Genomic DNA, 15,073 nt, shown 5'->3' with positions numbered 1-15,073 from the left:
AGGGCCCCGCCTTCGTGGGTAGGAGGCGGCCACAAAGACACCATTACCCACTGTCCTTCACCACTTGTGTCTCCCACCAATCTATTACTGCCATTTTCAAATAAATTGTCTTTTTCTCTTTTTTTTAAAAGCCTGCCCATTTTATAATTTTATTTTGTAATACAAAGAATAATTGTAACTGCAATGTATTGAAAACAAAAAGTCATGAACATATATTTTAAGATATTTTGCAACAAATTCTCCCTTTTTTGGTAAATGAAGTCAGATATCTGATTGTCCAATGTGAAAGAGAATGAGAGGTCATATGAAATAGTGTCAATGTTCATTTACTTCCGCAAACCCGAGTGAATGAAATGATGATTCATGTAAAAAAGAAAAAAGAAAAAGGGGAATGTAATTGTCAGTTTTTGTCAGAAATAATGTGTAAACTTATGAATAGAAGCCATCTGAATATTTCAGGATGGCAAAGACAAAGTTATATCTCCGTATGTCTAAGCTGAGATGAGAGGTTTGTGCAGAGTAAGTTTGTTGTGTATAACAGTATCTGTTTTCTGTTTCTTGCTGTTTTTTCTTCTTAATGTACTTAATTTAGTCTTCCATAAACCAAGTACCTGTATCCAACTTTAAATTTCCAGCTTCAAAATGGAATATATGATACAACACTCAAAAAGAAAACTTATTTGCACACAATATCTATCTATACATTGAGACATTAGACTTGTATATACACATACTCTTTACGCAATGCTCTCTGAATTATTTTCAAAGATGGAGATGGTAAATAATCAGTTTGTGGGTGTCCACTGGGAGGGTCTCCCTCTGTCTCAGGCAGTCCAGTGCAGACAGAGGCCAGGCAGCATGGGTCTTGCTTATTAATGATAGTGATCAATGTGTATGGCACGGTGAAGGTACAGTAGTCGAAGCTGATATAGGTCATTTTACATTGTTAATAAAACTTTTGTTATTGAAATTAATCAACTTGACTGTGGAATTGTCTTTGCATGTAATTCACTTAATTATCCACCGGGTGGAGACGAACTATCAGAAATGTCGCGTTTGTCTGACACATTTGAGTCAAACTGAAGAAAAATTGGTTTAGCTGGTCACCTTTTGCTGCTGGAATATATTTTGTACCAGTAAAGGAAATGCTTGCAAGTGTCGTCATTGTCTACTAATAAGTGTCTGACATGATTTATTTCATGGAGACTCATCAACCCCAAAATCTGGCCAAATGATATTATAATCTTAACATGCAGTTTAGGTTAATTCTGACTCTAAATTGCCTACAGATGTGTGCCTTTTAACAACTGAGTGACATGTCTGATGCATGCAGGGATACACAGAAGTCCCCCATACATCACAATATAATAAATGGTTTATATAACAGTATACGAATTGTATAAACCATCAATTGCTCTGAATATAGATACTGTATATGTTTGGAGGATAAATGGTTGCTTTTTGGATTGACCCCCCCCCCCCCCCTTTTTATTTTACAATTATTTTTTATGGTATACTATAAGAAGACTAATTTGCAAACTATACTATGACGTATTCATACAATACTAGACATTTTTATGTGATAATACGATGCCTTTGACATTTTTTACGTCATATTATATCCTTAATACAAAAAATGATGGTATGATATTTTTATGGTGCATAATCTTATGACGTTTTTTATTACAATATTTGTGTCATTTTATACAATGACTTGTTCATGAAATATTTTACTATACTCTGAATTTTAATACCATTTTTATCCAATTATATATTTGGACTTTTAATCTGATAACTATGGAATATGACATTTATATGGCATATTATACTACGACCCTTTTTGACTTTTTTATGGCATTCTACATTTTTCTTTTTTATGACGTCAAGTAGCTGTTACACAGTTTACAGTCCGGTTTAGACACACATGCACTCACACTGTTGAAGGGCAACTAGAATAGATTTTCAGCAGGTCCATTTACCATTTGGGTATTTATTCATTGTTTTGATACAGTTTTACATTATGGTTGTCTCCATGCATTACAGTGTTCTTTAATAATTTGGGAAAGCAGTAACATTAGATACAATACTAACCCACTGGAAAAGTAGGAGGAGACTGTCATAGACGATTAATACGTAAAGGAAGGTGGAGATTTAAATTCATATGGTGGAAGCCTCATCTGCAGCAGTACAAGGCTGGGTACTGACAACTGACACCTTTTCTCCCTTACATTTCCGTAGTCCTGTTTCACACTCGCTCGTGGTCTGAGACGCTGTGGTTGCTTCCTCCCCAACTTTTACACAAACATTTAATCCCGGGGTCAAGCAATCTGCAGAGTCTTTGCAGCGACACTCGTCGGTTTGATCTGAAAGAATGGCGGGAAGACAAATGGGATCAATTACTACAAACTGCAAATACGTTTTCATTGATTGTTTGTAACTATTAGATGTCCCTACCATCACAGGTCTCCCACATGTGACAGTTGGAGCAACCTGTTGTGTCGCGCTCTGGCCACTTGCATGTGCTCTCCTCTGCTATCATATGGTTCTTCCCCATACACTGACAAAAATCATCATCAAACACAATAACCACAGGGACAAGCGAATTAATGAAATATGTCCAATTTGCAAAATGTACCTGCATTCAAGAGGCATTTTGCAAACCCATTTTCTTCCAGAAGACTTCTGCCATGGTTTACATTGCACGCCAGGAGGGCTGCACTGTTTTCGTGTGCTGACTGTGGAATACATAAAAATCATTGTTCCACGTTGCTGACATATAAAATATAGTACATGGAACATTAAAGAATGAATGAAAAGTAGGGCACAATACACTGCAGTCATATCTTGTTACGCAGCAGTTCCAAGCAGACTGTTAGATGACTTAAAGGCCTATACACTTTAAAGTAAAATGTACCTCCTGGGCCGCATTTGATGTCTGGTGTAAAATGCAGAAGTCATATGTAATCGTTGGTTCTCCCAGTAGCTGTCTACCTGCTGGACAGGACAAGGTGACTGTGTCCCCTATGCCATAGGCCTGCTGTAAGGGAGAGGCTGTGACGTCATCAGGGAGGGAATGGATGTTGCACCTGGAGACTGAAAGAAATGTGGACTTTAACAGAGTAACACTGTAATGTTAAACTTTGGTTCTATCCCACACAAGGTCCACCCTCTACTGGACTCTAAAGGTATCACACACTCACTGGAACGACACAGAACTGGTGTCCAGGGTGGGAATGTGATGTTGTGGTGCACCTGAAATGGGTACTGTGGTATGCAAGGTGTCTACCGCTAGCCTTTTTGACCCCTGCAAGGTTAGGCCATGGCTCTCCCAAGTTTGGTTAAATACTACCTGGGTTGGCTGGAGCAACCTACTTCTCCGCTGCGGCTGCCTCGGTTATTAAGGTCGTCACATCCTGATTGGCTGGTTACGCTTGTGCAAAATGTCAGTGAGCGAATACACCTCCTGATTGAAAGAGAGTAGTACCCACAGAGACCAAGTCCCCATTTTACGATTACAATTTCCGGGGGTTTCACGGGATGCCAGGCCCAAAAAAACTCTTTTCCAGAAAGACTTACATTGGGAGAGAGATGTAACTCAGTGGGTCATTTTCTTGAGGTCAATCAACTTCCCAGTGCGAACACTTCTTCAGGTCCTTTCCAGGAAATCTGGGTACTTTCAACTATATTCTGTAATGGAGAAGTCAAACTTTTTTTTCTTTTCATGTTCATGAACTTGTTCTTTCAAGTTCCATTTCTCCAGTTTGCATTTCATGTCCAGAAATCACTTACAAAGAAACAGAAATTAGAGAGTGAAAGATAATTAACAAATGTGACTCAATGCTATTTAGCCAGACTCATTTCCTTTTACTGGAAGCACATCGGATATTTAATTTCACATACACAAAAACATTTCCCACATTGGTGCCTGTTGTTTTTCATGTTGGTGTCTCTGCTTTAGAGGCTTCATTATTATATTTACCAAAAGACATCATTCATCCATATTAAAATGTGGGTGTGCAGCCTTTGGCAACGTAGGCGGACTGATGTAAAGACAAAGTAAATGATATGAGGAGTAACACTAAACTGTGCCCTTCTTGGTCCTACTGACCCCAAACTGGAAAATCAATTAGTGTGATCATGAAAATATTCAATCTTTGCCGTAGTTTGTTATGCAATGTACTGTAAATTTAAGTAGTCTTCACCAGGATTTAGCCATTGATTAGAACAGGTGTGTCCACACATCTGACTTGCTGAGAGAGTTTGGTCAAAGCAAATGCGTTTTTCTGTGTTCCATTGGCTGAAGGTTCAAGACAGATATTTGCATTCTCATATCAGGGAAATCAGTACACCTACACGCGCCTGCCACAGGGCTATTTAGACTCGCCCTCCATATTCAACCATGTGTTAAAGAACATTCCAACAAAGCTGAAGTTACCAGTTGGAGTGGTGCTATTGCAGTATGTGGATGACATTTTGCTAGCAGAGACCAGCTTAGAGTCCATTATGGAGGCCACAAGTGTAGTTTTGGGGTGGTTACAGAAAAATGGGTTCAAGGTAACCAAGTCTAAGTTGCCGATTGGGAGACAGAGGGTGACTTTCCCGGGAAGAATAGTGGCCAGAACAGGGTAGGCCATGAGTGAGGGACAGAAATCATCGATTTTACAGCATACAAAACCAGCAACAGTAAGAGACATGATGAAGTTTTTAGGGTTGGTGACATGGAGTAAGAATTTCATTGCTAATTTTTCAGAGCAGGTATCCCCGTTGAGGAGACTTATACAGGGGGCAGGCTATAAAAATTACTCTAAACCATTGGTATGGACCTAGGAAGCAGATGCCGCGTTTATAGTCGCCACTAAACCTGGTGGTGCACCCACCTGACTATTCTAAACCTTTTCACCTCAATGTTGATAAAAAAGGACGGGTTTGTAAATTCAGTCCTATTTCAAAAGGGGGAGGGGTTCACGGGTAGAAGAATTGTGATGTACTACAGTGGGAAATTGGACAATGTGGAAGTGGGACATCCTACGTGTGTCAGACACGTAGCGGCTATAGGGAAAGCACTGATAAAAACAGCCCATCTAACGATGGAGCACCAGACTGTCGTACATTCCACACACGGAGTAGTGGCATTTCTGCAGTCAAACGCTTTCACACTCTCCGCGGCAAGGCAGGCAACTCTGCAAAGCCTTTTGACTAAGACACACACATATACTTCGAGGCCTCAGCTAAAGACATGGCAACACAGATGGGCAATGGGGACGAGCATGTATGTGCAGAGGCAACGGACCAGGAAATGAAGTTGCACCAGACCTTAGAGAAAGAGCCAAACAACTTCTCTCGTTCTCGGAATTTATTTTCCTTGATCATAAGTAAGGTAACAAATGCTGCGATCGCGATAGCAGGGAGTCGTCCAGTCAACACGCAGGTTGAACCACCCCGAACAGCCGGAAGGTCGGCTCTTTAATACACGGTTTTCCATCATGAACATCGAACATTTCTATTGGCTCTAACTTGTCTAAGAGGAGGAGAATCATGTTCTCATCTTTTCTCACAAGACTGGAACGTGCAACGACCAGTCTGCTTCTCTAATGTCAATATACTGGTAAACAGGTGTGGGTGTTGAAGTGCGGAGGCGTGTGACTGACTTCCCTTGAAAACTGGACATTTCATAGACACAACCAACTCCAGCTGCATAGCTGTGTTATACTGACCTCGCTAACCTGAATTTGAATAGACATGAAGAGTAATGGAGAATATCTGCAGAATGTAAGGATTTATATTATCACTTCTATGCAGTGAACCCTGGTGCCTATAGTGCTGCAAAATTAAACTTAAACTCGCTCTGACTTTAGGTTTTGCAGGTCTTGGTCCTCACAGTCAGACGCCTCAGTGGGTTCTCCGATACATTGTTCCCCTCCCGTCCTGAGGAGTGGGATTAGAGCAGGAACATCTTCTTATTCTCTGAACCCCAGAGCACACCGACCAGTCTGACCAGCAGGCCCAACCACCATGGAGCACTCCTTAATGGGCAGAAGCAGAAAGGAAGGACGAGGGAGAAAGTGAGGAATATATTTCAGTCTGTGTGATAGTATCCAATAAAGAAATAGTAAACTATCCATTATCGCATCTAACCCTCAGAAAGGAATTGAATAAAGCCTATTTTCCAAAATTTGAAATAATTCCTTTCAACATATCAAACCACCTTGAGACCAAAGTGACAGCAGTTGGAAAGAACCTGTCGAAAAATGTGCCACCCACCCGGCTGACCCTCCGCTTCACACAACCATGCCATTGTTGCTGCAGGGCCGGCAGCGGCAGGTGTTGCTCTCAAGCCAGGTACATGCTCTGTGGCCCGGCGAAGGTAGAGTCTCTTCACCCCGGCACACTGGACCTCTTTCACCAGCTCCAGCTGCCAAAACAAGAGAGACGGAGTGTTGTTTGATAAGATGACTGAAAGGCACATGATAAGTGAATCCTACGTTCGTGCTTTTATCGTTCAAAGTGCGGATATGTGACATCTGGAAATAATTGAACAGACTCGGCCCAGTTTGAGTACATTTCCCAGTTCCTGTCTGGATCAGAGAGCTGCATGCTCGTCAGTGCTGCGATATGTTGGATGCCTCCTCCCTGCACATTCACTTTTTTTCACATTATTGCTCCTGGAATTGTCTGTTTTGAAAAGGTTTGCAGAAGGAGGACAGAATGATTCAGAAATGGCAAGTGGTTTCAGAGGCTGGTATGTTTGTAGTATTAACAATAACATTGTACCCCAGTGTGATGTGGCTCCATGCTGATCTCTCTTGCAGTCCACATGGTGGATGGAGAATATGAGAACCCAACGTTTAGTCTTTTCACAGTCATTATTGCTTGTGCTGACTTGGAAAGGGAAATTAAAAGAAAAAGACAAACAAAAGTCACTGTCAGAAATTAACAGCAGGATTGAGGCAGCGCTTCATGGCTGTTGTGGCAATTTTATCAAACCGGATATTTAGATTGACAGATGAAAAAAACTACTAATACTTCTATTACTAATACAATGTCATTTAACCACAGTTTGTATAGTTGCATTTACCGTTGCATTTACCCTCTGCCCATTTAAAATCATAAATAATGTTTTTGTTATTTTATATAATACATTGTTTTGTAATCGTTTTTATTTGTGACCTAAACATTGGTAATGCCATGTTGCGGTTGAAAGAAAATCAAAAATAGTCTGAGGAACCTTTTAATTTTTAAATGTATCAAGAAACACATTTAATTTTGCTGTAATTATCAAGAAACCTTTAATTCTAGATTAAGTTATTTGCTTTAATGAAATGTGTTTCTGAAAAACAAAACAAAAAAACATTCTGATCAAACACTGGAAATTCCTGAAAAATACATTTTCTTTCAAATATATATTTCAAATATATAATGTTGTGTGAATAATATGGTCTAAGTCTTTTTTGGTCAAGTTCATACGAATACATTTGATCGTCAACCACCAGTATGGGAGGTTAAAGGTACTTTCTTCCCAATATGTTCCATCGTGGAAATTAAAGTTTCTCAAACACACGACATGCTGAATTTGTCCGGCGTATGAAGATTCACAATTCTTTGATTCGTGCATATCATGAGGCTGCTGATGATAATACATGAATCCTCACGCATTCGTTGTTCAGTTTCTTCATCGATCTTGGCGACGATCTTGAAGGAGCCTCCGAGGCAGGTAGACCGATGGGACTTTGACCAGTAGCCTTCCAGAACTCCTCAGATAGTGGGAGGTACTGATGAGAGTTGCTCTGGAACTGAGCTACCTCTATGTCATTCTTTAGAACCAATGGCGTTTGGGTCTGGAAGGAAAAATATCACTGAAAAAGTAACATTTTCAAGATGGGTTTTCCTTTTCCATTCTCATACATTATCACTGGAGTTAGCAAGGGGGTTAGGTGAAAAGGAAATACGTGCACAGAAACTTCAAAAATACCCTGTGGAGTGTTTGAACACTAATTTCCCAGCATTCACAGGTCTTACAAGACTGTCTTCTCCAATCTGCAGCATCGGTTATAACACTTCAAACTAAGTATGCTGAGCACTGAAGTCATTTTTTAACACGTCTGTGTATCTCTCGTCCCTGAATGCCTCAGCCATCGCCACATTCAAAAAGCTTTAGTGGCCAAAAAATAACCCGATCACAAAATGCATCGATCCGAATGCACCGATAAAAAGAGCAAAAGAAGACAAAGGCTGCAAGTGTATGCAACTAACTAATAGATATATAAAACTGCTTTGCAAATGTTTTATCAGGTAGAAAATAAAGTTGCGTGTTAATACGCCTTAAGGATGCTGAGACATGTTAAATCTAAACAAAGCTGTGGTCATGGACCATCAAAATTCTGCAGGGTACCTTTACAGTAAACAGGGAGAGAGGACTCCAAGAGGCGCATGAATAATAATTGCAACTCTAGATGTGTCCTGAGTGACCAACCATAAAGTTGTACTGAATGGTACTCAGGGGCAGTCTGTAGAGAGCATTGTGGTAACCGCTGTAGATGCCCTTTGTGTTGATGACAGGGGTTCTGCCCTGACACCACATCAACTCTACAGAAAGTATCCCAATGTTGGTGTGTTGGTGCACACAGGATTTGTCACTTACCTGAGTCCTAGGAGCTCAATGTTAGGTGGCAGACCTGACTTTAGACATACAATGTATTGTACAATGTCACAGGCACTTTCCTCACAGTCCGGATCACTGTTACACACCAGAGACTGGCTAATACACGTCCCTGTGGGTCAGAAGACAGACAAACCGCTCTGTGGTTGTTATTTCATTCTGCATGATTATGGGCATGAGCAGAGTGTATTTTCTAACCAGATGGACAGCGAAACCTGTCTCCACATCCATCCTCTAGAGGGCAGTCTTGTGTGGTTTCACAGGTCCTGGTCTCGGTCCGCTCCCCATCGCAGGGGTTCCCTCCAAACTGAGCATAGACAGCCATAGCTGGAAATATACAATAACAAGCATATACATTAGGAAAACATCTTTATTATAAAACATGTATATATTGCTAGTAAAATGTGTATTTTATCAACATTATACAAAGTGTTTAACTTAGCTAATAATTACTTACAGAGAAGAGCACTACTCAATACTATAATTAATTGTCCTATCCTGTGATTTGGTGCAGCCATCACACTCTGACCAGTCACCATAAGGCCCCCACTGGAAATTCACTCTGGTTACAAAACCTTGGGAATTACATTTTAAATCAAATGATTCAAATAATGAAACCAAATAACTGCAATGAATTGTTGTTATCATTTATTGTTTTTTATTAGTTTTTTATGTTGAAAACAGTAGAGCATTAACAGATCTACCCCTTGGAAGTGAAAAGGAATAGCAGCCATGGCAGCGCTGCTGAAAAGAGTTGTGTAATGCTCTGAGGAAGTGAAGAGGAGAAGAGGAAAGCAGAGAAGAAGACAAGGGAAGATGAGAGGTTACAGCAGTGAACTGAGGACACAAAGTAAACGTTCAAACACTCAAAATCAAATCTTAGTTTGTTATGCAGAAATCAGAAAATGCACTTGTGAGAGCAGCAAACTGAAGAGCCTTGAAGAGGCGTTGGCGCCGCTCAGTGTAGTTCTAGTTAGGGAGTCAAACTCTTAGAGGAACATTCCTTGGAACTCTTTGGGTTTCATGAGGGGAACGGTTGATTTTTTTTTCTGTGTGTGTGTGTGTGTGTGGAACAAGAGAAAATGACATATTTTTGGAACTACTGCTGCCAATGCTGCGCTCTGGCCTATTTTGCATTTCTTGAAACCAATAACAATCGTCTTGGGCAGTGCTAAGCACAGAGTGCAGCGACAATGCTCCTGCAAAATAGATAGCGGAAGAGGTGGGATGCCGTGGCCTGGAAGAATTATACATTACATTCAATTAGCTGGCGCTTTTATCCAAAGCGACTTACAATGAGTGCATTCAACCATGAGTACAAACTCAGAACAACAAGAATCAAGAAAGTACAATTTCTTCAAGTAAGGAAAACTACAAAGTGTTATAAGTAATTGCCATTTAAGTGCTACTTTAGTGCAGACTTGTACTCTAAAAATAACCTCAAAGACAGAGATTGCACTTTCTGTGAGAGTGTATATCAAGACAACGATTCATGATGGAACTGGATGCGAAACATCTTTTCCTACAATGGCAGATGCTCTGAAAAATGTCTGTCCAGTAAAAGGTGAAGGAAATGTCATGTTGGGGCGGATGTTCCTTAATTTCAACCTAATCAGCACCTCCGCCCTGGAGGTGCTGATTGGGTTGAAATTGATTGGTACATTGCACTTTGGTTCAAAAGTTAATGCTTTTCTTAAAGGTCAAGTTCAATTTAGAAGCCAATGTAGACAGGAACACAACCAACTTTATTGGCCAAGTATGTCTATACATAGAAGAATGTTTTTTGCTTCTTTTTTTTGCATTTTTCTCAGTGTACACATAAATAGACATAACAGCTTGGAACAAGGACAACAAAGCTGGACAATTAAAGGTAAACGATAGACTGGACTAATATGTACACAAGTGTGTGTGTGTATGACCTTTTTATTACTTTTTTGTAACATATAGTATGACTCTTGTATTACCTTTTTGCTACATTATTAGACTATGACCTATTATAACCTTTGTGATGCATTATTTTATGGCTCCTTAATTTGATTTGTATGACTTTTGTGCTTTAAAAAATAGCAATGATCCTTCAGCAGATCAACACTCGTCGCCTTGAGGAGACACTGATGGGAAGATGCAGTTCAGTTTTCATTTTGAGTAATGCAGTCTATGAATTACCTTGTACCAGAAGCATCATGCCCTTTCAATATTATTATTCAAATGTAATCTCCTAAGGATGTCATGTCATCATAGGCCACCCCAAAAAGTCACAAAGTCAACAATCTTGGTTTCTTCCAAAAGTTAAATCTCTTCTGCCCTCTGCTGTGCATCAGCCCTGGAGGAGAGAGGCTACAGACGCCAAAGATGACGCATTGCAAGCTCTGCTGATGGTGTAGAAGGGTAAACACTTCCTGTGTTTAAACTGTGCATGGTCATGGCATGTTCGCTTCTCCTCCCATCCCCCTACCTCGTTCTGAAGTCTCGCAGATGGAGGAAAGCAGATTGGATTATATGTATCTATATATACCTCTACATTGTCTGTTGCTTACATCAGAGCTTTACACAGATGCCAGCCATGTTTGGCATTGCAAACAAGTATTGGTATAAGTGTGTGTTGCTGAGACAAAGAAAGGTCTTGAACAAAGTATATTTTTCCTGACTTGTCCGTCTGAAAAATGCCATTTCAGAGTCAGAATGTTCAGAAGATATGTGGTTGGTGACTATTGGGCTAAATAATCCGATGTAATCTGTGTTCACATTCACTTCTGCCAAAGGAGTTAAGGAGCAGTGTGTAGGATTTAGTGACATCCAACTGAGTTCCCCTCCACTCAGCACTCCCTTCCCAAGCATGTCGGAGATACTGCCAGGATCTGTTTCGTTTTTATCTGTTGAGGTATTCGCGTCACAAAAAGAGGATGGGAGCTTCTTGCTTTTAAAAGGCATATTGAATCATTCTCAGCAATGTACACTTTTACCCTTATCCACATCTGGGACCGCTAGCCAAAAAAACCATGGCAGCATCTGCTAGCAGCTCGCATTGCGCCTCACATTTTTACGTTCCACTTTTTAGATGTGTGAAAGAGAACGAGTCAGCAGAATTCTTACAGCAAAGATGGAGAGTCCACATTTAGCAGAGGTCATTTTCTTTGACACAAAGTGCAAACTATTTATTGTTTTTCTAAAATGAATGTATATTGTCATTTCTAACTTGTTCAGAGGGAGATTTAATGAAAGCATTTTCGACGCCTTTTCAACGGAGACACAACATGAAAACAGACCAAGATGACGATGAGTATTGAGATGTGCTTTAGTCGAGTAAACACTGGAGGGCAATAGAGATTTGAGAACCGTTTCCACCTCCATGGCTGAGACGTGATTCAAGGCTGAGCAAACTCATGCATACGGTGAGTAAGGAGAGGAGATTTTTGAGGAAAACTGCATATAGTTAAGAATCTATTAGGACATTTAGATCAATCACGATGTAATGATTTGTCCACATGTTGAAAGAGACAGAGAAAGAGAGACTCCATGAAGAAGTCTATGCCAACCAGATGTGCAGAGGGACATCTCTTGCAGCCATATTTGAGTTTCTTCTGCTATTTAATGAGGAAGTGTTTCCCCTATTCACTGTCTAATTCTGGGTATATATCTGCTGTCACAGCCAGACAGGAGGCCACACTGTGCATATCCATCACATACTGGCAGTTCAAAAGGGAATACTGAGCTTGAGTGTTGCAATGAAATGTTTTTTTTGGCAGCCTTAGGGCAGACGAGGTTGTGTTAGTGAGCGTTGATTCTTGCTGTCTATCATTGTGAGAAATACGCAAGAGACAATTTTATCCTGGCCATAAATTTAGGATGTCAAATTAACTTGCAGCTCAAAATGAGTTGCAACAGATAAAAAAAATGTTTTACTACAGTGGTGATGGCATTTTGGAAATGCGAATATATTTTCTGGCCCTTAACAGCAGAGGTATAAAGCAGAGGGAAATACAAAGCTCAAACAAACACTTCTTGGCAAGAATCTCAGCGCTACATTCACAGAAAAATTAAGACCCCCTCAAGTTAAGCATCTTATTCCAGAGCCATTTTCCAGGTACAGCAACTTTAGAGCAATGCAGAAATTGCATGGCATTTTCTACTTGACTGTCATCTCTGAGTAAATGGAAAAGCGAGCCGTATCATTTGTTCCCATACACTGTGCATATATATCATTTCATTCAACACCTGTCATAAACCAGACGGTCTCTAGATAACTACATTATTCTAATGTTTTGAGGACAATGGATCTTTTGGATCTCACACCAACATATGAAAACAAGGAGGTCAGGTCAAAGTAGACAATCAAAGCATAAGGGATGTTTTCTTTGTGCATAATAAACTGAGCCAATGGCTACAAAAGTGATTTCCTGTATTTCTGAAATGACCACCCGGTGCTTAATGACTCTCTACTGTACAGCAACGAGCCAAGTCCCTGCACTTCGGGCTAGAATAACAGTTGGCTCAGACAATAGGCCACCAGACCGTGCCCTCTATTAGTGCCGCTTCGGTGAGACTCATGATGTTCAGAGGGTATTGTTGACCGCCATCTGCCCTGGAAGTTTGGTCTGCCAGACAACAGAGACAGACTTAGTCAATGAACATGGGGCTTATGTGCTCTCCTCCAGAATAAACCGTACCAATATTTCAACATTTCTTCATTAAAGTGATATTTGTGTCCTGATAGCCATGCTGGTTTAAAAGTATACTGTTTGTAACGGCTACGTCCCTGGTTTGATTTCCCTGGAGATCTTTTGGTGCAGGATAGCTGTCTGTTTCTACCATCTGTCAATCAAGAAGAGAATAAATCATATATATGTATATATATATATATATATATATATATATATATATATATATATATATAAGAGATATTCAATACATTTTGAAGCTCATCAACAGTAAACTGCAGAGACTGTGAAGTCAAACAGCGATTAACAACAACTTTATCTGTTCAAGGAACGTACTGTAAGCCAATGGTTCCCCAACCTAGGGGTCTAAATATTATTGTTTCATTTGTTTCTCACTTTTCTGAAATCTCTGTGTTTTATTCTGAAATTCTGGATAAGTCTACCTCCTATCTAAAAACTATTAAACTGATTCAGAAGGACACATCACTCTTGTCGCTGCGCGATTAGACCATCCTTCCTTTGCAGGTGAAAAACAATTATCTACTGTATGCATAAGGCAAAAAGAACCATCTAAAAGATGAATGCATTGCCACAAAGCTTTAAAATAGGCTGCATTTTTCTTATTTCATAAGCAATATGACAGCAATATGAAGACATGCAGCCTGTGACAAAGGGTCACAAGTTGTTTTCACATAAAGAGTCAACTTTTGAAAATATCCAACACTAGTCAAAATGAATTTTGAGCTGTGAGAGAAAATGGAAAAATGTTGAATCTTGTACAGAGAAAGGAAAACTGATGGCAAGGTTAAACCTAGCTCTTTGACTTTATAGAGAACACACAGTGGTAATGATCTGCGATGAACAAGGTCATAAAGCACCAGGCAGCTCTGGCTGATGGCCCTTTCAGACAGAATGACACAATCAACTTGAGCTCTCCGTGCTCTCTCTCTGTCCCCTTGCTGTGAGTGTTGCCTGCTGCCTAACTTTGTCCACTTGCTGTTTTCATGTCTGACTGAGTAAACAAATCCCCAGTTTCCCCTCTCTCCCCGATAATGACCCGGCCTTTTGTTGACTTTTAATAATTAACTGTGTATCCAAGCCGTTTACGTCTCTCATTATAATAATTTCCATTGTTGTGTGGCTTGTATTGGCAGATAAATTGCCTGCCTGTGTTCTGTGCATCCCATACAACTAGACACAGGAGTGGCTGGGGAAATCACTCCTCTTCCTCCTCTTCCTCCTCCTCCTCCTCCTCCTCCAAACTTTTCTGAAACTGATCTCGTTACTGCCCCTCTGTACACCGTATGAATGCCATCATCCATCTCTACCTCCCACACCTTTACCTCCTCCTCATCTGTGTGTTTGCCCGTGTGTGTGTGTGTGTGTGTGTGTTGGAGAGAGTGACAGAGAAAGACGGACAGACAAAAACACATGCACACAAGGATAAGGACACAATACCATCGGGTATTTGCATTTTGATTAAACTGTTTACATAAACTCCAAGGACATAATAGTGCCTCTTCTTTCACTTTTCGTGGGACAGCATTAATAATGGCTTGCTGTCCATTAGGAAATGGAATAAAGCAAACAAGGGAAATTAATAAGCCGTGACCTTTCCTTTCAGTCAACTACTGTAATGTGAAATCAAAGCAATTAAAGCAATTAAAGCACTTAATACCCGTCCGGTCAGCTGCGTTTACCAGCACAACAATACTGCTGCTGTACTGGGGAGCTTCCAGGGAACCCTGTGCATTTATAT

At 40.3% G+C, this 15,073-nt stretch overlaps 1 protein-coding gene across 1 annotated transcript; it reads right to left on the bottom strand.

The window, feature by feature from the left end:
- Positions 1–6,278: 6,278 nt before the first annotated feature.
- On the bottom strand, positions 6,279–10,838 carry c7a (complement component 7a; the record flags this gene model as incomplete). Its single annotated transcript, XM_079222297.1, is given in 14 exon segments — positions 6,279–6,338; positions 6,341–6,412; positions 6,492–6,509; positions 6,511–6,648; positions 6,650–6,672; positions 7,687–7,735; positions 7,737–7,835; positions 8,471–8,566; positions 8,701–8,768; positions 8,855–8,983; positions 9,136–9,223; positions 9,228–9,231; positions 9,361–9,493; positions 10,823–10,838. Coding segments are annotated over 14 exon segments (993 nt in total).
- Positions 10,839–15,073: the final 4,235 nt, after the last annotated feature.

Source organism: Taurulus bubalis (assembly GCF_910589615.1).
Source record: "Taurulus bubalis genome assembly, chromosome: 8".
In the NCBI taxonomy this organism is placed as follows: Eukaryota; Metazoa; Chordata; class Actinopteri; order Perciformes; family Cottidae; genus Taurulus; species Taurulus bubalis.
This window is presented reverse-complemented; position numbering and strand designations above follow the sequence as displayed.